The sequence below is a fragment of the Astatotilapia calliptera genome, chromosome 3, assembly GCF_964374335.1.
Source record: "Astatotilapia calliptera chromosome 3, fAstCal68.1, whole genome shotgun sequence".
NCBI lineage: Eukaryota > Metazoa > Chordata > Actinopteri > Cichliformes > Cichlidae > Astatotilapia > Astatotilapia calliptera.
The window spans coordinates 37,805,529-37,831,227 of NC_137424.1; the positions used below are offsets into that span (position 1 = coordinate 37,805,529).

General features: G+C 40.4%; 1 protein-coding gene across 1 annotated transcript in view; it reads left to right on the forward strand.

Annotated features, from left to right (window-relative positions):
• Window positions 1-10,702: 10,702 nt before the first annotated feature.
• Window positions 10,703-25,699, forward strand: part of LOC113018657 (phospholipid-transporting ATPase ABCA1) — a 181,231-nt gene continuing 166,234 nt past the window's right edge. The window contains exons 1-6 of the mRNA XM_080290303.1: window positions 10,703-10,834; window positions 18,773-18,866; window positions 19,019-19,160; window positions 19,589-19,716; window positions 21,743-21,861; window positions 22,504-22,701. Of these exons, the coding sequence (XP_080146429.1) occupies window positions 10,769-10,834; window positions 18,773-18,866; window positions 19,019-19,160; window positions 19,589-19,716; window positions 21,743-21,861; window positions 22,504-22,701 (747 nt within the window). The 5' untranslated portion in view covers window positions 10,703-10,768. The remainder of the gene's footprint in view (window positions 10,835-18,772; window positions 18,867-19,018; window positions 19,161-19,588; window positions 19,717-21,742; window positions 21,862-22,503; window positions 22,702-25,699) is intronic.

Sequence of the window (25,699 nt, forward strand, 5' to 3'; positions counted from 1 at the left end):
GGCATCATGTAGTAGCTGGCAATTGTCTGACATTAAAACATTACTGGACAGCAGCCTTCACATGAACTATATATAATATAATATAATATAATATAATATAATATAATATAATATAATATAATATCTTTGGGCTACAAGGAAGAAAAAAATGTTTTGCTGAGGTGTTTCCGGATCAGTTATAAAATATCACCCTCTATATTTGTCTGTGAGACCTCTATATTTATTTCCTGACTACCTTCTCGGTAAACACCCATCTCATCTCCGTATTTATATCCTCCCAGTGCACCTTTGGCATTACTCTTTATCTACACAATAATAAACTCTTACGTCTCCTTGTTACCTAATTATATGGTTGCTGTAAAACCCTACGGTCGACGCGCATAGCTGCATATCCCATGTGACGCATTCGGCTGATTATCAACAACATCATCAACGTTTTCACTTTGGCTCTGTCTCGGTAAATAAATGCTCTCCCCGTGATCCCATCTGGTCTCAAACCGCTCTCATCCCAGCTCGACTTATTAAAATAAAGATGAATGTTTCCGACTAATGAGATCATGAATAATTTCAGCTCAGTCAACAGGTGACCAAATTTGAAAGTTTGCTGCGAGGCACCCCGCGAGACAAACGCGCACAATGCCACAACAAGGGAAGCCAAATGTAAGGCCAGTGCTCCCGTTCACCCTCTCTCGCCTCTCCGGGTGACTGAGACAGGACTACAAGACGCAGACATATGCGCTCTGCTGCGGGCCTCGGCTTTAAGGGAGCGCGCTGTGCAATGTGCACCACCTGTGCGCTTACCGGCTGTAGCTACAGTCGCTACGACAGGCTCAGCGGAGGTCATTTGCATACTTTATGATTCCAGGTAAAAGGGGACAGCGATCATGAGAGACAGGCGGGGAATGAGAGAGAGAGAGATTGCAAAAGGCTTTCTGCGTCAGTCATAAGGGCTGCCAGTTAAAACTGCTCTTAATCCATCTGTAAGCCCCAAGATGTGCTGATGGGTGAAAGCCAAGCAACTTTGAGGTAGGTTGTTCTTCTTCTTTCTGAGAGGGTGAGAGTTTGTTTTTCCTCTAACAGGACACGTGTTTTGTGATGCTGTCTTTCTGGTGTTCTTCTGCGGGTTTTTTTCTTTTTCTTTTTTTGTAGCTTGCTCTCTCTACTCCCGAGGCTAGCCCAGGCTCAGACTCTGGGAAGCCAAACACACTCCTCTCCTTTTTATTCCCCCTCCTGTCTTGCCTGCAGCGGATAAAAGAGAGCGCCCAGAGAAGCGATTATCTTAGTGGGGAAAAAATAATAATAAACTCTTCTGGAGGCTGGCTACATTTAAAATATCAATAAAGAGGGCTGAGTAGGATATAAGGGATTACAGTTTATACCTATTTGGGGGGGTTTGTTTTACATAATAACCAAATAACATGAAATACTTGCTGTTTAGTGTTTGGTGTCAGGGAACTTAAACGTCCTCATCCTACAGGTGGACAGATCGAATATCATAGTATCGATACCACCACTGCTATTGGTATTATATTGATCAATACTTTGTTTGTATACTCCAAGTTCAGTATGTAGCCCACTGAAATCATGGCACACTGCTCTCCGCTACATAAGCTGCTTTTATAAAGAAAAAGTATCGGTATTGGTATCAGCATACTGACCCTGCATTTATTCTGTATTGATGTCAGATTGATACCACAATTTGCAGGATGGCACAGCACTAGCGTAACAGCTGAGTTAAAAGGGAGTCAAAGTGAACTTTAACCCATGCTGAGCAACCTTACTCCCATGCTAATGATTTACTCAGTGCCAGGGCTGCTTCGACAGCCAGCGAGCTAAGTATAAGCAATGCCGCATAGCGTGCACCTTTGTACGTGTCTTAATGAGTCATTTAAGCGCCAGCGATTACTGTTTTTTAATTCATCAGTTTAATTTATATCTAATGAATGAGTAATCAGGGCCTGAAAATGACTGACAAGTTGATCCGAGTAGATGAGAGCTTAGAAGTATTACTTCCCTCTAACTAATTACATGTAATGACTGCTTTAATATCAGTAATAGCGTTCTGACTTATAATCAGTTTGACAGCTTAAGGTTTGTGTGAATAAAGGGAGTAATTGGTGCAAAAATCAGATGCAGGTTAAACAGGTGAACAAAAAATGTTTTGTCCAGCGTGCAGATCACAAGGACGTAAAAAAGTTTTCAGAAGAAGTTGTTAAAAGAAAACTTGATGTAAACTAGCACTGCAATCCCACTGATGCCATCAGCAAAACCCCTGATTAGGCTGATCATTTCAATTTAAGCCATCTGTGTTAGAAAGATACACTCAGTGCCTACTTTGCTCTCTAGTTTACAGTTTTAGAAATGACTTGATTTATTGTGGCACAGATTAAACAAGGTGCTTTAAACATTCCTGAGAGATTTGTGTTTATGTGGACAGATGTGAATCTCGTGCTCCGCCACAAATCTACCGGAGGTTTCTTTCTGGTAAAAGGAAGTTTTTCCTTCCCACTGTTGCCAAAGCGCTTGCTCATAGGGCGTTGTGTGATTAATAGGGCTCCTTTCCAATAATGTAGCGTCTTGACCTTGTGATAAAAGGCACCTTGAGGTGACTCGTCTTGTTATTTGGCGCTATATAAAAGACCAAAACACAAACATCTTCTGATGATGCAGAGCTGAGCTCTTTCTTTGAAGTGTGTGCTTTATTTATTCTCAGAAAATAGCTTGTCAAGCTAATTCTGCAACAGCATACTCATGTCAAACCATCTTCTAAAGCAAAGGCATAATGGGTAGATGTCCTTGTCAGCCTAGTAAGTAAATAGATGTGTAGTGCTTTTTCTTCTTCTCTTTATAATAGATTCTCTCTTTACAGTGTGCCGACTGTAGAGAGAAGTATTTCGTTTATTTAGTGCATCATACTGATATTATCTTATCCAGAGTGTTCCAGAAGGGCTCATTATTTACATCTGATGTTGAGTTCTTTTCCTAACATCTAACGCTGTGCTGCGTGTAAGGAGACCGACCTTGCTGCAGTTTTCAGAAGCTTATGTGTACAACTGTGAGCAGTGGGGTCAAGAATCTCTTTTAATACCAAGTCCAGTAGGGCTCTCTACTTACATTGCTGAGATTTCTATGTGTGGCTCTAAAAGAAAATTAAGATCCATTTTTGGGTCGCTTGGCAGAGCTGGCACAGGGACAGGCAGGAGACTTGCCTGAGGGAGAGCACAGGGAGGGGACTACTTGCTGGTGAGGTGCAGTGTTAGAGTGATAGCAATGCAAAGAGAAATGGCAGATTCTTGCAGCTTCATCACTTCGATCCTTGTGTCCTACAACTGGATATAGGTTAACAGGTGAAGGCCAGATGGGTCTTCATCCTTGCATCCGCACGTTATGCCGTTTGTATTGGAAATATGCGGAAATATGTACTAGTTATTACAGCAGGCAGGACTAAAAGCAACAAAACTAAGGTTTTGGCATTTGCAGCTAGTGTTAATACATCAAGCCGATTGGGAAAAGGAAAGATGTATACATTTATACATCTGGCTAAACGTAATGCAGTCTGACATAGTAGTTCTCCGGAAGCTAAAGCAGCCACCTTGAAATTATTCCAAACTCTATCAAGGTTATAATGTTTTAAACAGTTTTATAGAGGTGTTAATTCCATTTTGCAAGATGTACTTGCAAGACGCTGTTAAATTGCATTGCATTACAGAGAGAGGTAATATAAATGGGATGGCAGAAATGTTCGTCAGTGCAACACAAAACACCTGAACAGGAATACAAACGATAACCTCCAAAGCGTGCACAGAGTTTGATAATGTGCATTGATCTGACGAAGGTGTTTTGTTTTGTTAGTGTTTTGAAAGACAGTGAGATCATCAACCTTGAGCTAAAATGACCAAGACTGGAGACAAGCAGCTTGAGAGCCCAGGGTTTCTGTGACTCTCAAACTCACAATGCAACAAATGGAAGCCCTGCATTTAGCAGCGTTTTAAGGGGAGAAAAGAGGTTTTGGAGCATTCTGAGGATATGAATGGACCAAGGAGAAGTGGATTATGGAGTGGCTTTAAAAGTTTCTGTGGACATTTTAATGTTGTCTTTTACCGTGAAACTGGGTCTGAATCCATTGTAGTCGCCATGAATTCAAACTGCAGTTTTCTGTGAAGCAGGTAGAATAAAACGTTTCAGTCCTTTTATGGATGTTGAGTAAAAGTTGAGTGCACCTCAAGTGCAGAACTGTTGATAAAAGAAACCGTTTACCCAGGTTACTTTTTTGGGCGGGGGGAGACTGACGTTATGATGCTACTACATGTGATAATGCTTTCCTCAGCTATCAGTAATGTAGGTATTGCAGTATGATACCCACATTAACGAGATCACCACAATATAGCTATTCTGTCATACTCGATACAAAGCAATATCTGTCATGTCATTGCGCCTTAAAAAAACAGGAACCAGGTATTGTGTATGCATTCACTGCCAGCTGGGTCACTCTTTTAAATGTTACCCTCTTTCATCACGAGACGTTGTGACTGGCAAATCAAATTGTGTGGGAATTTATTGAGCTTGTGCATGATTTAAGAAAATCACAAGTGTATTGACAACTCCATCATAACAGCAAATAGTACAACATATTTTCTAGTGCTGTCAGCGTTAATCTCGTTAAAATGACGTTAACGCCATAGCCACATTAACACGGCAAATCGGCGCTAACGCATTGACGAGCTAACTGAGCTAACTGCGCTAACGCATTGACGAGCTAACTGAGCTAACTGCGCTAACGCATTGACGAGCTAACTGAGCTAACTGCGCTAACGCGTTGATGCCGTGCAGCCCCACGCACCGGGCGATCCACGCTAACTCGCTAACGGAGATTTGCCGTGTTAATGCAGTTACGTCATTTTAACGAGATTAACGCTGACAGCGCCAGTATTTTCATATAACAAATAATAATTCAAAACAATGTGCTGCAAAATCTGAATCAAAGCAACACATGCATGTTCAAAATGTGTACGTGTAAAGACATACAAACAAAATCAGCCATATAGTTAGACATTCATTCCAAACTATACACTTCCATACACACAAACAGATTGAAACTATAGCTCATAATTAAGGGGAAGAGATGGAAATGGAAAGTAAAAATTCGGCTTTGTGAAGAAGGACATAAATTTTAGACTTTTAGCTGCATTTTCACTAGTCTCAAATAAATACAGGGCCAATACTTTTAACTGATAAAGGCATCTTATGTAAAACGGAGCAGTGTGTCGTGATTTATGAGAATCGTCATCAATTTGCCAAATCTGAACACAGTTTAATGACCACTAAATCACTGTGATTTTTAATTAGTTAATACAAGAAAACTCAGCTTTCAGTTTTCATGCATTTTTAAGCTGCGACAGAAAGTGCCTGTCTCTAAAGCACTTTCTGTTGTTTAAATGTGCTGTATAAAAACATTATTATTATTCTTTTTTTAAAAGTTCATGTTAGACATATTTTTTTTATTATCAGAAACTAATAAAAATATTCCATTAATTTATTTGGAATATATTTATTCATTTTTATTTTTATTTATCTTTCTTGACCTCACTGTCTCTGCCTTTACCTGCAACAATGCTTGTGATCAGTGTGTGAATAGGCAGTGCACGTAAGCTGTAAACAAATTTCCCTTTTGTGGGATGAATAAAGTTATCTCAATTTGAATGTTAGTTATTGATTTGGTATCGATACTATCAGTAGTTTGATCGTCCTAATAAAAATGTGTTTTGAGGAGTTGTTTAAAACAAATCAACAAGCTCAGAGTGTGATCGCCTCTGGTTTCAAAATCAAAGCGCGGGACGGTTAGGAGATAGAGCGTCAGAGAGGTCTCAAAAGCTGTGAATATGAACAGAGGCCTGTCCTTGTGGAGCTTTATATGTTAATAATCCGATTTTCATAAGGGGGAATCTGCACCAACTGGAGACGAGCCATGGAGCACTGAGAGATCCAGGCGGGAGAAGATTAAAATGTACTAAATCAATACTTTCCCCCACTCTCAGTGTTTTGCATCACAAAGCTGTGATTATGAAGTCAGAGTTTTTTCTTCTATATTCAAATGTGATCCAAAATTGCAGGTGTCAGTTTTAAGGATCCTTTGAACACCTTTGATAAGCTTTAATTGAGTGCTCCCCTGTTATCTTGATATAGCGCTATCTCTTTGAACACCAGTGATTGGTGTATTGGTGTCTAATGGAGTAAAGCAGCACGATTGAGGCGACGTGCTTGTCGGTGTAGCAGCTGCACTTAATACAAATAGTACCTTTTCCCCAGACTTGCCTTCTCCACTGTATGATTTCCCGCTGTAGCAAAGTTGTATGGAGCTTGCGATCGAGATACTTGGAGGGGAAAAAAGACGGATTGGACAAAGGAGCGCAGGGACCATTATACCCTTCACAAGGCTATGGCGACCCCCTTGTAACTGATGTTGCAGTCATTTGCTGCTGTCCTCTGCTCTCATGCTCTATGACAAATATCTGTTTTCTCTTTCCATCATCCTAAGGGCTGAAATAATGCACTTTGCTGTCCCTACTCCCCAAATGCCAGGCATGCATCAGCACTTATATCCTCTCAATACGCTCCTTTCTTTTTCTTCTTTTCCTTTTTTCCCCCAGCGCTGTATTCTTTCCCTTTTCTCTCATTCCTTGATTTTTTTTCTTGGGGCTTTCTTTGGAGCTAATGATACAGCGAAAAGCTGATGCCGGCGCCTGATGGCCGTAGTCTTGTGAAGACAAAAAAATAAAAAGAGAAAGAACTCATTTCAATTATTCTTTGTGCTCCAAGTCGTAGATTAAAATGATGATCTGGAAAACACTTCACTTGTATGGTTTTGTTCTCCGGAGAACTGTGTTCGCTGTGTTTCGCAACACTGCGGCTGCAATGCAAATCACAATCAGACTCCTCTCTTGTTACTTGTTATCTCTTCTTTAGATGTGGGATCGGAAGAGACTCCTTGAGCTCGGGCTTTTCCACAACGCTCACCCACACACGCCGTCTTTCACAGACAAATCTCTCTCTCTTTGTTTCTTTTTCCTAGATACCAATGCAATTCACACACACAGATTTTTCTGACATATGGCTCAAGTCTATTCTGAGAGATGTTGTTTACCCTTCATGCCTGACGTGATTTCAGATTGGAGGTGGTGCCAAGCTGTCCTTCTCCTGCGTGCTACATATGAAGGCGAGGCTTGAAAGCTGGGCGAGACAAATCGACAGACCAATTACGAAAGCATTTGATGCACTCAAGTGCCCATGCGTGCTCTAGGCCTCCGTGTCATGACCGAGGTCATCGGGCGCTTGTAGAGGTCCGAAACGATCTCCTTAAAAATACACACGAACCGTGAAATATTGAGCAGCGCACTACAAGAAAAACTGCTTGCGTGTCTGATCGTAACCCATTTATCTCTGAACAATATGGATAGTTTGCCAGCAGCAGTAACGGCGTGATTCACTTAAATTGCCCTCTATAATAATATAACTTGGCATTGGTGGAAAAACTGAATTTAAGTGAGGAGATTCTGTGCTTCCTCTCACCAATATTCTCTAACTGATTATCGAATGGCCTTGAGCGCTCCCATTCTTTTGCCCATTAGAGCACTTATTTGGGCGTTTGGAAGGCCGCATCCATTTTCTCATGACGGTAAATAAAACATCCATGAAGTAGCATTAAATAATGTAGACGCATGTGGAGGAGATGGAACCTGTGCAGGAGGAGGAACTGGAGCGTTAACAGGTGGCACATTTGTCAGGACTACCCGTGGGCTAAAAGGCTCATCCGAATCCCTGCCTTCCTCACCTAGGGCAGGTGCCTGGGTCTTAAATGTCTTCACAGAACATGAGATGAAGTGCTCGGAAACATGTTTTGAGCACAGATGGGTAACATAACATGGGTGTTAAATATTAATACATTTCTCTGACTCAACACGTACAGATCTGTGTGTGTGCCTGTCGTTTAACTGGCAAATACGTGTTTGGAAAATGTCATTTCGGGCACAAGGATAGGAAATTTGCTTAGTTTTTGTATTTGGTGGTTTGGACTGCAAGAATACAAAACTAAACTAGGAGGTACTTGAAACTAAACAAGCGGGCAGAACAGGCTGCTGGTGAATGAGAGATATCGCGACAAGGAAGAAGTGAAAACAAGGGGCTTAAATACTCACAAGATCATCAAGACACAGCTGGGAAAGACGAGGCGCAGCTGAACAGAATCAACTAAGAAGCAAGAGGGAAGCAAAACTGGACACAAACACACTCAGAGCGTGAGACTACCAAAATAAAACAGAAAACACACATTGAATTTGACAAAGTAAGGTCAAAGTAAGCATGAAAAGGCAAAACTTGACTTAAATATTATATAACAGAAACACAGACTGGGCATGGGGGAACAGAGAGCCAGAAACATTTGAGAATAACAAAGAAAAATATGAATACAAAATGATTAAAACCTAAACAAAGCAAAGGTAATATTTACACTGAAAACTACAACAAGGTCAAATGGGAAACATTAAACAGAAAAATGAGTCAGAAAATGCAGGACAGCCGGGAGTCAACTGCTTAAGATTAAAACTGACACTGAAACGTTTAAAAGTTACATTTTCAAACAGTAAAAACGAAACCGAAATAACAAAGTCCACTCTGGCAACTAAACTGAAAGTAAACTGAAAACAAAAGAAATTCAAAATTAAATAATAAAAAAAGAAAACTACGTTGAAAATCCAAAACTATAGCTTTCGGGCATCAGGATACGTCTGTCTGCTGTCTTCTTTTTTTTTTGGATCACCCGTCACTACTTATTCTAGAGCAGGGGTGTCAAACATAAGGTCCACGGGCCAGAATCGCCCTGCCAATCAGCCCAAAGGACACCTTTGGAAAATGTGAAGAATGACATAAATTTTAGACATTTAGCTGCATTTTCACAAGTCCTATGCAGTTAAAGCAGTATTTCATTGCCATGTACAAAACAACAACAACAAAAAAATCTGAGATGCTGAAATTGCTCTTCTGTCCTTATATTAAAATATCTCAGGTGTTAGTTAACGTTTAGTTAACGTTCAGTCGTCCGGGCTTCTTAACATCAAAGCGGACGTCACAGGGTCCACAGTGCAAAATGACTTTGACGTCCCAGTCCTAGAGTGTTGGTCGGGTTTTACTCACACGTAACAGATTTGTACTCGAACTGTGCTCAAAGTCAAGGTCACATTTGTGGATTTACAGGCGATTTATAGGCAGTTACCTTGGATGGATTGCGGTCCTGATAAGATGTTGGATCGCTGCCATTCTGGTTTCTTGGTTCTTTTGTTGTGTTTTTAAGTATCTTACCCACATATTTTCCCCATGTTTTCGACATCTGGTCATCTTCATCACTGCTTGTCTTATCTTGATTTCCCATTTCTTAAACTGTGTGCCCAGAGTTCATTCAGTTTCACCTGTAAAGTTCTGTTTTTTTACTATCCTACCTTTCCACTCGTGGCCTGTCAGTCCACCTGTTTGCTTATCGCCTGTGTTCATCGCTCATGCAAACAGTCACACCAGCGTGATGGAGCAAGTTTGTCATCAACACCTGCAGAAAGTTTTGCATATGGGCCCTTACCTTTTGTAACTATGATACTGTAGGTGTATAAGTATTAAATATGTTTGCATTTAAGAAAAATGCAGAATAAATAAATTATTAATATATTATGGAAAAATGTTACATGTTTATTTCATGTATTGTTTGTAAATGTTTACAGATGATGTATGACTTCATCAGTAAAGTTGTCACATTTTGCAGTGTGCTCTCTAACAGAAAATCATGTATGTGTGAGTCCTCCACTGTTTTCTTTTAATATATTATAAATGTTTATGTTAAATGTGTGCGTGCCCAGCTGCTGCGGTTATATGTGTAGTCAAATTGACCATTCTTACATTAATTGCTCGCATAAAAACTGTAAATTGATGTAGAAACGCAGGCTAATGCCCGTACGTAGGAATCCGTAGGCATATGTTACACCTGAGCATGTGCCTTTTCTTTGAACGCATGAAACTAAGCGGACTGATTCGGATGCCACGACGAGCAGATAAATTAACTGTAGTCAGTGGGAGGACTGTCAGCTGTGGAGTTTTTAATAAAGGTCATACTTGATGTAGCAGTGTAAAAATGACACAGCAGACCTATTTGTTTATTATCTGTGTAATCAGGGGTGAGTAGATAGTAAAATATGTAATAAATATTTTATGGCAGTCTTTGGTCCACATGAAAAGTGATGCAGTTGCCCATGTATTTTTCCCCCCTGACTTTTATTGTTCTCTGGTCACTAAAGAGACTGATTAATAGACAGGGAATTTGCACAAGTGTAGTCAATGAGGCAAAGACTAGAGTCTACGTTCCTCCTTTAAAGGCAAAACAACAGCAAAAAAAGAGATTTTGCTTTGATATACTTGTTTAATAAGCAGTATATATAAAACACCCTCACGGTCCTTAATAAAGACTCTTTGACTGCTAGACCCGAACTGCGTAACCTCCACGAGCTGAGCCCCCATCCTGAGATGTGCTGAGTGTAGGTGATAATAATTCTTAGAACAGGTGCTGCACCATAAGCCCCAAGGCCTGGGGAAGTGAATGATTAGTGGCACTCCCCCAAGATGCATTGCTCTTCTGTATTAAAACCAAACTCTGCCTTTTATTCCCTCCAGGGTTTATTAAGTGGGCCAGTTGCCATAGCGACGCTTTGGCAGGATATTGCCAGGATAAGCCGTAATGGGTCTCCTGACGCAGTTCACTCTGCTCCTGTGGAAGAACTTCACTCTACGGAAGAGACAAAAGGTACACTTCTGTGCACTAACACCACCACCACCACCGCTTTGCAAATCAACCTATATCTGCTAAAATTGGTCAGCAATGGAGAGAAAATGAGGATGTGGTCCCAGGGTTGTGTTATCAAGGGCGACTAAGTTATTCATGGGAGGGAAAGGTAATAGGAGGGATTTACTAGGAAAATTGTCTACTATAGAAGTAAGCCCCTTTAACTCTCCCCTTAGAGAACAAGAACAATCTTACCTTAATGCCGACCAATTCAAAGTGTCACCTTCAATTTTTGGTGATCCATCTCCTGTGCATGTTATGTCACATTGGCTGGATTTTACTTCTAACAAAGCCAGTCTTTGGCCCAGTGGAAATGAATAGGGAGTGACAAATGTTAAACACTTTGTTTGAAGGGCAAATTTTCTTTCTGTTCTCCAACGAACGACCTGACCACTGTTACCCATAAAGAGTAGTGTCATTACAGTTTACGAAAACATGACCACACAATTAAAGGTTATTCATTTTCACTTTTCAAGCAATACGCCAAATTTTCTTTCTCATATCTCTGCTGCCCTCGGATTTAAGTACAGAAGGGAACTACTATCACTGACTACAGTTCAGCTGACATTTTTGCTGTTTTCATTCCTTCACTGACAGACACGTCCACCGCTTCACCTTAAGCTGTTAGGTTTTTTAGGTGTTGTGCATTCATGAGCATTTTCAGCACTTTAAGTGCTCATAAAGGGACTCAACTTAACATCAGATGTTTTCAGCAATTACACCTCGTCTGATTTCACCTGCTTTTGCTTCTTATGTTAAGTCAGCACTTCAAGCTTGTTATCAAGTTATGATAACAACAAGTGTGGCCAGCTGTAATGTCACTATAGAGACACTATAGAGACCAATTCCAATTTCCAATTATTTTCCAAGTGTGTCATGCCAATAAGAATTTGCCACTATAACAAAGCAAAATCTACTTTTCTTAAATGCTAAATATTCTTTTCAAATTAAAAAAAGTTATGAAACTTAAACTTTAACTGTTACAGGACTTAAACTGTAAAGTTACAGGATCTTCTCTCATTGAAACAACTCAGTCAATCAATCAAATCTTTATTTCAAACATTTATGTAACAAGTGCTCATACACATTATAAAACCCCCCACATAAATGCCAAGTCGAAGACGAACAACAAAATATTGACCATTTCCTGTTTGAAAGGGACGAGGAGGACGCAAATGCTGTTTCCTACCCCTATCTGGCTCATCTTATATATCTGTTTTGTTTTGGCACTTACCACACAAGACACTTTATCCATTTCAAGAGTTAGCAGCTGAATTTTTCTTGAAAATTGTGCACACTTCTCTTGAAGCATTTCTAATTTAAGTAAAAATAATAAAGCTTTAGATTTATAAGAAACAATATCAGAATTCTTTTCATATGAATGCGAGCCTAGTAAATGTATTTCATTCAGAAAACTTTTTCAAACAATTGTCCCTTGCTCGCGTACGTGGGCGGACATAATTGCCTGCCGTATCACCCGCACTGACCAGCAGTTCACATGCTGCGGGAAGATAACAGTTGCAGCGGCATTCCAAGGGCCTCGACCGGTTGTCAAGGAATCTTGTAAGCCTTGTTAGAGGCAGATATTGCTGCTGTAGAAAGCTGCAATGTGTTTGATTTATACCCTCGCAGTCGCATCCGCCCACTTGTTTTGTTGGGGGTTCGAGCGCAGCGGTGTGCCTGTTACCTGAGCAGAACAAACGACATCTTCAGACATTTCATCAAAGTTCGTACTTTCTTGGAATAACTCAAGGCAAAGTCATTTGCAATTTTACAACTTTATTTCTGGGAAACGTTCCTCCCTTGTTAATTTTACAAACCAGCAGAAAGAACAGTGTGGGCTCTTTTTGTAACAGGGAGAAATATGCAACTACTTTTCCTCAATAATATGTAAGAGGACAGCAGCGGTTTTGTGCATGGGATGTAGGATATTTGGCCAATGTCAACATGAAATATTGTTATTAGACAAAACCAGTGGGAGTTAGCAAGGACAATGGTGCTTCTGGAGGGCTTGTGGAGGTTAATGACCAATTATATGAATGCCTCACCAAGCATTTTAAGATTTTATAACAGGCATGAAACTGATTTTATGGTCCAGCATTCCACATAATTTCATAGGAGAAGATTATCTATTCACAAAGACTCTAGTGTCCGATGGCAAATGCCTGGGGAGCCAGACATTGAGAAAGTCCCCCATGATCTGTGTTCCCTCTCCCGGCCTTTTCTTTGGCATACATTATGATAATTCACCCTCTCAGCAGAGCTACATCCTCACTGGCACATAGACTAGAAGGAATTAAAGGTCTACATTTTAAATTCTATCTAGTTTCTTTGAAATATATGCAACGTGATTTTCTGCAGTTTTATTCATTGACAAATTCTACAACTGAAGATTCACTATATCCCTAAATGCCAAGTGAACTAAATGAAATGTGCTCAGACTCACTTATAAGGTCTCCATGGTGCCACGGCAAAGCAAGCAATATATATTATTGCATTTTCTTCACCTCTGCCTGCTCTGCGCTTTAATCATGAAGATAATAACGGATGTCTTCACTTATTATCTGGATGTGCTGTCAAATACAAAGTCCGAACATTTTGCAGAAGCGCTAATAGGGGGGAGTTTGCTGACTGAGGCTCTCCAGCCGTTTGCTCTAAGCTGGTTACTTTAACAGAAACGCTGGGAGTGCATGAAGATTGGGAGTTGGTGAGTGATGAATGTAACAAGGGCCATGCAAACCCCAGCTGGCAGGAAGTTGGCACTTACAAGTCAAGGAAGAATGAGCTGAAGTTTTAACAGTTCGATTTTTATATATGCTGTGTAATTATTTGTGGAGAAGCATATAACTCTGCTGAAACCACTTCATAGCAGGCTTTGTGTTAGAGCGTGTGTTACCCTCACTTGACACGTAAAGAAACGTTCACATTGACAGCACTGTAAGAGTTACCGTGTAGGTGAGTTTGGTAAAGGTGTAAGCTTGAACCTGTAATAACTATAATAAAAAAAGACTAGGTACTGATCAGACACGATATTAAAACCACTGAGAAGTGAAATGAATGACACTCATTATTTTGTTCCAGTGGCACCTGTGAAAGGGTGGGCTGCATTAGGTAGCAAGTGAGTAGGCTTGTTCTTGAAGTTTATGCGTTAGAAGCAGAAACAGGTGGTTGAATCATCTGTAAAACACTAAAACAGCTTCTTGGCTCTCTGGTTAGTGCGTACAAAAAGAGGTGCAATGAACAACCAGCAAACCCATGAGGGTTTATTGATGCATGTAGGGAGCAAAGGCTGTGCTGTGCAGCTACTATAGCACAAACCTTAAAGCTGGCTATGATGGAGCCATGTCAGAAAACACAGACACATATGCATGTCCCTGTGCACTTCTGATAGTAGCTACAATGGAGAGCAATGGAAGCAGGCATGTTTTTTAAGCAGGGAGGGGTTGGCGAGTGGCTGCTAGCAGAGGCAATGCAGTTCAGTGCAGTCAGTTTTCTGCTGAAAAACATTAGGCCATGATGGTTTTAATGTTGTGGCCGACTGGTGTATGTATTATACTAAGTTAAAATGAAAAGCTGTCGTGTCACATGGGGCACTTTCCTGCTAGCAGGCATAAAGTGGTTGTATTAAAGTAAGAAAGTGGTTGACATTCTTCATCCAGGAGAGGATTGAGTGGGCAAGGCGATGATAAGGAGTGAGTGATAGCTTAAGCTTGGGGAGTCACAAGCAGAGACTCCTCTCTCAATCTTATGCTTAGTATCTACATTGTAAATATACTGGGAGATGAAAAGTCTCACCTATTCAGGGCATGAAGTTATTTTCTGTCAATCTTTAATGGTTCTTGACTCAGAAATCAGCATTATAGGCTTTGCAGAAAATATATGTATATATAGCAATAGACATGTACGTCTTTGAATAATAATTTCAAATTGTAAACAACTCGGTAGCTTTGAAGTTTTAATTAATATAACCAGTGTTTTTTCTGCAGAACACCGCCAACACCTGCTGCTAGTCACTGGCATTAGAGTGTTTTTATGATTGAGTTAGACAGCTGGTGCCCTTAGTCTACAGCTCAAACTCCAATTAGCTAAGCTTGACATATAGATTGGAAATAGAGAAACAATTAAATTCAATTTTCAATTCAATTTTATTTATATAGCACCAAATCACAACAAAAGTCACCTCAAGGTGCTTCATAGATACAGAGAAAAACCCAACATTCATATGACCCCCTATGAGCAAGCACTTTGGCGACAGTGGGAAGGAAAAACTCCCTTTTAACAGGAAGAAACCTCCGGCAGAACCAGGCTCAGGGAGGGGCGTGGCCATCTGCTGCGACCGGTTGGGGTGAGAGAAGGAAGACAAGATAAAGACATGCTGTGGAAGAGAGACAGAGGTTTATATCAGATATGATTCAATGCAGAGAGGTCTATTAACACATAGTGAGTGAGAAAGGTGACTGGAAAGGAAAAACTCAATGCATCATGGGAATCCCCGGCAGCCTACGTCTATTGCAGCATAACTAAGGGAGGATTCAGGGTCACCTGGTCCAGCCCTAACTATATGCTTTAGCAAAAAGGAAAGTTTTAAGCCTAATCTTAAAAGTAGAGATAGTGTCTGTCTCCCGAATCCAAACTGGAAGCTGGTTCCACAGAAGAGGGGCCTGAAAACTGAAGGCTCTCCCTCCCATTCTACTTTTAAATACTCTAGGAACAACAAGTAGGCCTGCAGAGCAAGAGCGAAGTGCTCTAATAGGGTGATATGGTACTACAAGGTCATTAAGATAAGATGGAGCCTGATTATTTAAGACCTTGTATGTGAGGAGCAGGGTTTTGAATTCAATTCTGGATTTAACAGGAAGCCAATGAAGGGAAGCCAAAACAGGAGAAATCTGCTCTCTCTTTCTAGTCCCTGTCAGTACTCTTGCTGCAGCATTTGGATTAGCTGAAGGCTTTTCAGTGAGTTTTTAGGACATCCTGATAATAATGAATTACAGTAGTCCAGCCTGGAAGTAATAAATGCATGAACTAGTTTTTCAGCGTCACTCTGAGACAGGAAATTTCGAACTTTAGAGATGTTGCGCAAATGGAAGAAAGCAGTCTTACATATTTGTTTAATATGTGCGTTGAAGGACATGTCCTGGTCAAAAATGACTCCAAGGTTCCTCACAGTATTACTGGAGGCCAAGGTAATGCCATCCAGAGTAAGAATCTGCTTAGATACCATATTTCTAAGCTTTTCAGGGCCGAGTACAATAACCTCAGTTTGATCTGAATGAAGAAGCAGAAAGTTAGCGGCCATCCAGGTCTTTATGTCTTTAAGACATTCCTGCAGTTTAACTAATTGGTGTGTGTTATCTGGCTTCATGGACAGATAGAGATGGGTGTCATCTGCATAGCAGTGAAAATGTATGCTATGGCAATACATGTCTATGTTTAAACTGTGACAAAACTATCAATAAAAATTACAGTGTCAAAAAAAAGAAAATGTATGCTATGTCTTCTAATGATACTGCCTAAGGGAAGCATGTATAATGTAAACAGAATTGGTCATAGCACTGAATCCTGTGGAACTCCATAATTAACCTAATAATTGTGAAGAGGACTCTCCATTTACATGAACAAACTGGAGTCTATTAGATAGATATGATACAAACCACTGCAGTGCAGTACCTGTAATACCTACAGCGTGTTCTAATCGCTCTAATAGGATATTATGGTCGACAGTATCGAATGCTGCACTGAGGTCTAGCAGGACAAGCACAGAGATGAGTCCACTGTCAGAGGCCATAAGAAGATCATTTGTAACCTTCACTAAAGCTGTTTCTGTGCTGTGATGAGCTCTGAAACCTGACTGAAACTCTTCAAATAAACCATTCCTCTGCAGATGATCAGTTAGCTGTTTGACAACTACTCTTTCAAGGATTTTTGATATGAAAGGAAGGTTGGAGATTGACCTATAATTAGCTAAGACTGCTGGGTCTAGAGATGGCTTTTTGAGTAAAGGTTTAACTACAGCCAGCTTGAAGGCCTGTGGTACATAGCCGATCATTAGAGATAGGTTGATCATATTCAAGATCGAAGAATTAATTAATGGCAGGACTTCTTTGAGCAGTTTTGCAGGAATGGGGTCTAAAAGACACGTCGACGGTTTGGAGGAAGTAATTATTGAAGTTAACTCAGAAAGATCAATTAGAGAAAAAGAGTCTAACTTAACATCAATGGTACTAAGAGTAGCTGTAGATAATATTACATTTGTGGGATGATTATTGGTAATTTTTTCTCTAATGATAAAAATTTTATTTGTGAAGAAGTTCATGAAGTCATTACTATTTAACGTTAAAGGGATTGTTGGCTCAAAAGAGCTCTGACTTTTTGTCAGCCTGGCTACAGTGCTGAAGAGAAACCTGGGGTTGTTCTTATTTTCTTCAATCAGTGATGAATAGTAAGATGTTCTGGCTTTGCGGAGGGCTTTCTTATAAAGCAGCAAACTATTTCTCCAGGCTAAATGATGATCTTCTAAACTTGTGACACGCCATTTCCTCTCCAGCTTACGAGTCATCTGCTTTAGGGTACGTGTTTTAGAATTATACCACGGAGTCAGGTACTTCTGATTAGAGACCTTAGTTTTCACAGGAGCTACAGTATCCAGAGTCGTACGTAGTGAGGAGGTGAAATTATTAACAAGATAATCGACCTCTGTTGGGGTAGTGTTCAGATAGCTGCTCTGCTCTATGTTGGTACAGGGCATTGAAGATGATAACAGTGGGTGGATTATATTCTTAAACTTAGTTACAGCGCTTTCAGAAAGACATCTAGTGTGATAAAGTCTACTCTCCACTGCTGTGTAATCAATTATTGTAAATGTAAATGTTATCAGGAAATGATCAGACAGGAGAGGGTTTTCAGGAAACACTGTTAAATGTTCAGTTTCTATGCCATATGTTAAAACAAGATCTAGAGTGTGATTAAAGTGGTGGGTGGGTTCTTTTACAGTTTGAGAGAAGCGAATTGAGTCTAATAACAGATTAAATGCCATGTTGAGGCTGTCATTTTTAGCATCTACATGGATGTTAAAATCACCCACAATAATTATTTTATCTGAGCTGAGCACTAAATCAGATAAAAAGTCTGAGAAATCAGAGAGAAACTCTGTGTAAAGCCCAGGTGGACGATAGATGATAACAAGTAAGGCTGGTTTCTGAGTTTCACAGCTGGGGTGGACGAGGCTAAGCATCAGGCTTTCAAATGAATTAAAAGTATGTCTTGGTCTTTCCTTAATTAATAGGCTGGTGTGAAAAATTGCTGCCACAAACGCCCCCCTCGGCCTGTGCTTTGAGATTTCTGGTAGTTAGAACGACTCGGGGGTGTTGATTCATTTAAACTAACATAATCATCCTGCTGCAACCAGGTTTATGTAATGCAGAGTAAATTGATTTGTTGATCAATTATTAAGTCATGTACTAACAGAGACTTGGAGGAGAGAGACCTAATATTTAACAGCTACCTTGGTTCTGTCCAGAGGTAATAAAATAAGCTGGTATCTCATTAATTTAATCCATACCAAACCAGGGGTAAAAAAAAGTTTGTATTTTAAGCTTTATTGTCTTGCTAAGCTAAGCTAACCTGCTATAGGTAAGCTAATATACTTGCTAAGCTAAGCTAACCTGCTATAGGTAAGTTAATATACTTGCTAAGCTAAGCTAACCTGCTATAGGTAAGCTAATATACTTGCTAAGCTAAGCTAACCTGCTATAGGTAAGCTAATATACTTGCTAAGCTAAGCTAACCTGCTATAGTTAAGTTAATATACTTGCTAAGCAAGCAAAGAAATCAGTAGATTTAGACACGCTATCATTCACAGCAAATTAATCAAATGAAAATACCTTTTCCTTTGTGTAGGTGCGACTGGTCATTGAAATACTGTGGCCTCTGTTTCTCTTCTTCATACTGGTGGGGGTGCGGACCACTACGCAACCAATTTACAAAGGCCAATGTAAGTACAAGCCTAGTTGCAATAATACATTTTGTTTTGTGAATCCATTAACAACTTTTAACTCGTCAACTTTTTGCAGATTTTGGACAAGAAAAAAGAAATGTCATGAACACGGTTAGATTAATAAGTATTCATCTCTATTCCTTTCAAAGGTCACTACCCTAATAAAGCCATGCCATCAGCTGGTGTGATTCCCTGGATTCAGGGTATGGTGTGCAACCTTGAAAATCCCTGTTTGCCTTATCCAACTCCAGGAGAGACACCAGGCCAAGTCAATAACTTCGACAACTCCATGTATGTACTGGGATGTTCTTTTTCTGTCTTTTAGGAATTTATAAACGAGGCATGATTACGAAGTTTTGGGAATGGGCCACTAAAAATCTAAAGCTCAGCTGATTTGGCTGATATTCTGTTCAAGATCATCTTCTCGTGCACCTCTGGACAGTTTTCTGCACAGCAACTATTTTTAGATAATTCAATCACTCCGTAAATGTCCCACATTTTGAATTTGCACACGTTAGCATACTAGCATATGTCGCAGTTTTACCGTCTCATCCTGGGGGACAATTTCACAAGACACTACCACGTAGATGTCAAAAAATGATGTGCATTCTTCATGTCTCTTAGCGTGATGCACTGCGCTTAGATTAGAAACTGTTGATATTGATATTTTTAAGAACATTTAGAGTAAATGTTTGTTTTTTCTCTTTTCAATTCACCAGAATTTCTGGGATGTTGATAGAGCTGCAGACTTCCCTAGTGGACAAATCTATTCTCAGCAGGGCCCAGCTGCTAGCAAATGGTGTTGACCAGTGGGCTTCAATTTTGTCACAGCCTAACTCCGCTAATGGTAAGTTCAGTGGTACCGCTAATGGTCATTTGATTATTGAAATCTTGATGAGCTATATCAAAAACCTATTTTGAAGCCATTATCAGGAAATACTGCAGAAACTGGTGACGAGCGACAAGGTCAAGGGGTGCATTTTTCTTTTTAGGCATCAGAGTTTTGCTGGTACTGACTAATGCTTCAAAATATAATTGATATAATAAATAATCAGCATCAGCAACAATCACTCTGCTTTGCCTTTGTTAAGTACTCTCCATCAAGAAAAGTATCCCCTTCATGAGGATGACAAGTTGGAGGATTTGTTATTCCCCTTTATCCCTCAAAAACAATGGCGTGTGATTATTTATGATGCAATTTGCCATCCAGACTGACAGATCGTTTGTCTTGATAAGTTGCTGCTTTGCATTAGGCTCATTTAGCCTGATGATATTCAGATTTTCATACAGCACCTAATTTGCAAAAAGGCAAAGCGGGGGTGGGCGGGTGAGGGGGGAGCGAGGTTTCTGCTGTTCAACAAACGGCTCGTGGGCCATTTGCATTTAGGGGTCGCTGGCTTGTAATATACAAGATTAAATCCATCAGAGATCTAAGCCGGGGTGTAATTAATGGGACTCGCTGTCTGAGGCGGGAGCACAAAAGGTCACTAACAAGAATGGGGAATGGAGTACTATCAAAACACTACGCTAGCAAAGGTGATTGTGTTGTCCTCCTCTTTGTTTCTTTCTTTTTTTAAGCCACGGGTTGATTAAAAACACTCCGGTGGTCTCCTCAATCAGAAAGCCAACGGTGTTCGGGAAGAGCGCGGAGCATGTTCTGCTTCCTCGTAATCTAACCCTGTCAGTCCCTCCTGATGCCCCTGTAGTGATGGGGGAGCATAATAATATGTGCTCAGCGGGAGACGCGAGGCCTTGTATAAGGTTAGCTTCGTGTATCAAAGTGTGTAATTATTTCCAGTTATTTTCACCAAACATTCATACTAATTGAACCCTGAATGGCCCGGCACAAGTGACTTCCTCCCTTTCCTCCCCCATCCAGATAATTGACTGACTTGCCTGTAGTACAAATACAAAAGTGATCATTTAATTACATTATGTCCCCCTCCCTCACCCCCCCTCCACCCCCGGCCCTCCGCGTCAGTCGCAAATGTTGGAGGCCCAGCAAGCAGAGAGTGCATGCTGAATAGTATGGTGTTGTTAGCAGGATCCCTGCTACGGTGACTGTCAGCGTGCAGCGAGGACTGGTTTAGAAACGTCCTCTTTTTTAAATGCTATCTGTTGGCTGCTAATCAGGAGAAAATGGCTGGTTAACAATCTGGTACATGTTTAGCAACAAATTGTCTCCCCTCACACACTCGTGCAGCTCAAGTGTTCACCCCCTACTTGTGCCAGTGAAGGATTTAATTGCAACTGTCATCTCATTTAAACTGAAATTTATCAGGCTGTAATGCCACTCAAAGCAACAGGCATAACAAAACCAAATCAGAGTCTTCGCTCCTGCTTTTCCACTTTGTTCTGAGACCTGCACACATAGAGATACACAGGAGGTTTTCTTATTTTTATAGATTTAATGTTGTAGTGTAACATTTTCCTCACTGGCTGCACTGCAGTGATTTTGAAGACAGAGACTTAAGCTTTAACCTTGTCCTTTCAACAACAGAATAAATCCTCTGGTGCTTTGTGTGGACTGACCTTCCGTGGTGAAAGGGCTGCTACCCTGTTAGGTTTGGCTCTCCTTCATGTTTGGCATTGGTGTCCATTAGGGCAAATGGCACACTCGGCGCACAGATTTCTGCATGCATTCCCATTTGTTTAGAGTAGTATAGAAACCAAACACAGAACGGAGGCAGAGACATACAGCCTGTTGGCTGCAGAATATCTGCAGTGCAGATGGTGAGCGAGGAGGACTCATAGCCAAAGCTATCAAAACAAGGCTTGTGTCAAAAAGGAGCCAATCAAATGTTGATGCATATAAAACAGCAGCTTTTTAAAAAAGTAACACTAACTCTATATTTCTCTTTAAACTCATCCAGTCATCCTGAGGAATATTCTACGAGACAATGAAACTTTCTCCACACATCTGAAACAAGATTTATCGGTGCCAACAGCGGTGGCTGAAAGCCTCATGAATGCCCGGATTCAGATCAATCCAGTAAGTATCGCTACCAGCACGGTGGTAGTGTGTTAAGAATCCCAGCTAATTAGGAATATGGGACAACAGCTTTTTTGTGTAAATAGAGGAATTTAGATTTTACTAAAAAAGTTCAAAACAGCAAATGCGCTGCAAGCGCTGCACTCGGAAAGATGAGGGTGAAACAGCAGGTGGCACTCCTTCTGACATCGTAATCAAAGTGTTCTCAAGTTTTTGTTTGACAAAATGTAATTTAAAGCCGGCTGCAGTAGAAATCACAGTTGTCTGCAAATGTTCTTCGTCTGATAGCAAGTCTTATCAAAAAAGATGAAGTGGGCTCCGGTAGCACCTGAATACAGTGTGGACAGGAAGATAAAGATCTTACAGAAGTTTACGTGTGCTTGCTATTGTTTGTGTCTATCACACTTTTTGCTTTTGCCACTGTGGTGCACGAAGTTCTGCTTTTTTTGTATAAATATCTGTGGATTTAAAAACACATTTAAAATCAAAGCAGTATTTTAGCTCCTGTTCCGAAAAGCGATTTAGCATACCATCTGCTTGCACAGCAACCCAAAGGATACTAAACATAATTAAATAAAATATGGTCAGATCCAAAGTTCTTCTGTTTGCCAACTTTTGCCGAGGCTGTTGTTTATTTTTCAGATGATGGGCATCCTGAGGCCAGACAGCCTGAGGAGCATCCTGTGTGAGGGGACAGATCTGGAACAGTATGTCCAATTTAGAAGCCAAGCTGAAAAGAAGGCTTTTCAGAATGTCAGCTGCTCCCTGACTCCACAGCAGCTGATTAACACCCAGCAAGTACTCCTGCAAAACCTGGATGCAAGGAAAGTGCTCTCTGAGGTGAGCTGTCCCCCCACAGGTCTCACAACTTTTAAAATTTCTGTTTGATGGGACTTGAAGAAGTTTTTGCATAGTAAGTTGGACCCAATTAACAACAACTGAAGGGATAGTGCATTGTTGGAAAAGTATTTACACTGATTGGGCATTTAAAAAGCCCTAATTCCTTCTTTGCAAGGTCACCTACATCTAGCATTCTTACAAATTATGCTGTCTGGTCTAATGAAGGTGCCATTAAAAATTTAAAATGAAGCTTTTGTAATGTGTCAGCCACTGCTGGTGCACTTGAAACACAATTTCGGATGATGTATTTTGACCTCTGTGTGCTCACCTTATATAAGGAAATGTTAATACATGTCTGATCCTGCATCTGTTATAAATACGTTACATTTATAAACAAGTATTTTGGGACAGGAACAGTGTCAAACAGTCAAAATTGGCATTTAAGAACTTTTTGCTGTTTATTTTTGATGTAACACAAACACTCATGATGCACCACATCAACGGGAGAATATTGTAGCCCTTCATTCTCAGAATACTTGTCCCTTTTAAAGACTAATTACTCCAATGGATCATTGTTTGCCCCAGTCACACAGACCTGACAGCCACATGCTGCTAGGGATAAACGTGTATTCCTGCGTGTTACTGGTCATAAAAAATGCACTCCGGCACTCTTTGCAATCCGGTCGTTAAGTGATGACGTGACAAATCCTACTTCCGGGCCTAAAGTAGTCTGCGTTTAATATGGCTTTTGTGTTGTTAATAGGGCTGCCACGATTAGTCGACTAGTCACGATTACGTCGACTATCAAAATCGTCGACGACTGATTTAATAGTCGACGCGTCGTTTGAAGCTTTGTAAGATCACAAAAGACGCAGGAATACCGGTAAGCAGTAGGATTTAAGAGTGTAATAACGGCCTGACACAGAAGATGGCAGCACTGCATGTACAAGGATGCCAGCTGCCATTAACCCCGAAGAAGAAGAAGAAGCTGTGTCCCAGAATTCATAGCGCAGCCCAGCTCAGTTTCCAACAATGGCGGCAGCTAGTTAGTTTTAATATTACTCTTATTATTCTTTCTGGGTCACAAAATAAACGTTTAACATATTTTCATGCGAGAATGTAGCTGTGTAAACCTCAAATATCTGCTCAGTTTATCAAGACACCACATATTTTCAAAAGCGCTCCGACGTTTTCGGAGACGTCTGTTACCCACTAGCTCGATAGTTAGCCGGGGCAAGGCTCACCCAAATCGTTTTCAAACCCACTGCCGTCTGTCGCTGCTCAGGTTAAATATATATAAGTCACTTAGATAACTTAAAAATGTTATTGTTTGGCTTTTTTAATATTTTATTTGTTCCTGAGTAAATCGGTTTGGCTGAGATTAAAGTTATAGTTTTTACACAGCTGAATAAACAACTGGTTATCAGAAGTGTGAGATGCTCGAGAATATACTCCGGTGTCCCGTTATATTTTAGATAGCAAGGAGTTTATTAAACTTCACCGAAAGAATCTGCAAATTTCATTAAAATTTAATAAACTATCATCTTGTCTTTATTTTTAGTTAGCACATACCGTAAACACTTAAAGCTGTAAGCTAATGATAGTTATATAAGAGCAGATGCTGCTGGTGCAATAAGCTGTACGTTTTACGTCCAATGGATGCATGATCTGATTAGTCGACTAATCGCAAAAATAATCGGTGACTAGTCGACTATCAAAATAATCGTTTGTGGCAGCCCTAGTTGTTAACATGTTTAATGTTATGTATTTTCTTCTATTTAATCTCAAAAAGCTCCTAAAACAATCAGTGATCACTGTTGACCTCCCTTGGCTTTTATTACCGCTAATCATTTATTTAAGCTCAGTTTTTAAAACCTTAGGATGTAACTACAGCCCAGCCCATGCAGCAGTATATGAATGACTAACCTCGTATTGTGGATGGATTATCTCAGTTGTTCTCCTGGCTGAAGTTTGGTCCTTTTACAGCATCCTGCCATGCGATTACATTTGTTCCTGACCACCGAGAACACTCACATTAACTTTTATCGAGTGGAAAAAAAGTTAGCTTGTTTATATTATGCTAACATAGCTGTGTCGCTAGCGGTCACGTAGCACATCATTATATACCAGCTAGCCCAACTTCAGTAACCCTACAAACGTCACTGCTGTTTAGTTTTCTGTCTTCATTTATGCTGGAAGTGATAACAGAGCTGTACGTTTTAATTTGTTTCCAAAACCCGCAGTCAGGACATGCTATATTGTATTTAGATAGAAGCTAGCGAGCTAACGTCCTGCTAACTTCTAACTCCGTTAAATGTCATAAATTCCGTTTTCATGGATGCCTGGATGTTAAACTCAATTGTTACACCTGGTAGAGCAGAACGCTGATCATTTTATTAAAGATGAAAGACTTTAGACAGTTCTTAACTCTCAATAATGCCATAGACGTCAGACTTAACGACCGGATTGCTTTGGTTGCTAGCAGCCGCCTGTATTTCGCATGGTCGACATCAACTTGTCTACAGTCACACACTAGCTGCTCTCTGAGCAGCAGTCAAACAAGTGTGTTACCAAATGAAAACGGATACAAATGTGATAGTTTCAACCACAAACAGCATGTTTGCTGCAGGAAGGCACAGCTTTGTAGGACTCAGTTCCTGGTTTGTGTCACACTTTATCAAGTTTCAATACAACTGGAAGAAGTTGGTGTTGTCCATGCGCACTATGAGTGACCACAGTAATCTGCACCCCTAGCAGTCAATGCCCACTCACCAGGGAATACACATTGTTCTTTAGCAACTGGAGATTGCCATGGTATCACCTTCTAGGCTGCATAGCTATTGATTGGTGTAGCTAGTTTTTTTCCTTTTAGTATGTCCAGATGTTGTTATGGCTAACAGGTTACATCCAAGTTTAATTTAATGCCCACCCACTGGGACATCATGCTGACATTGTCAGTTAGAGCCAGACGTCACTCATACTGAAGATCAGTTGCGTA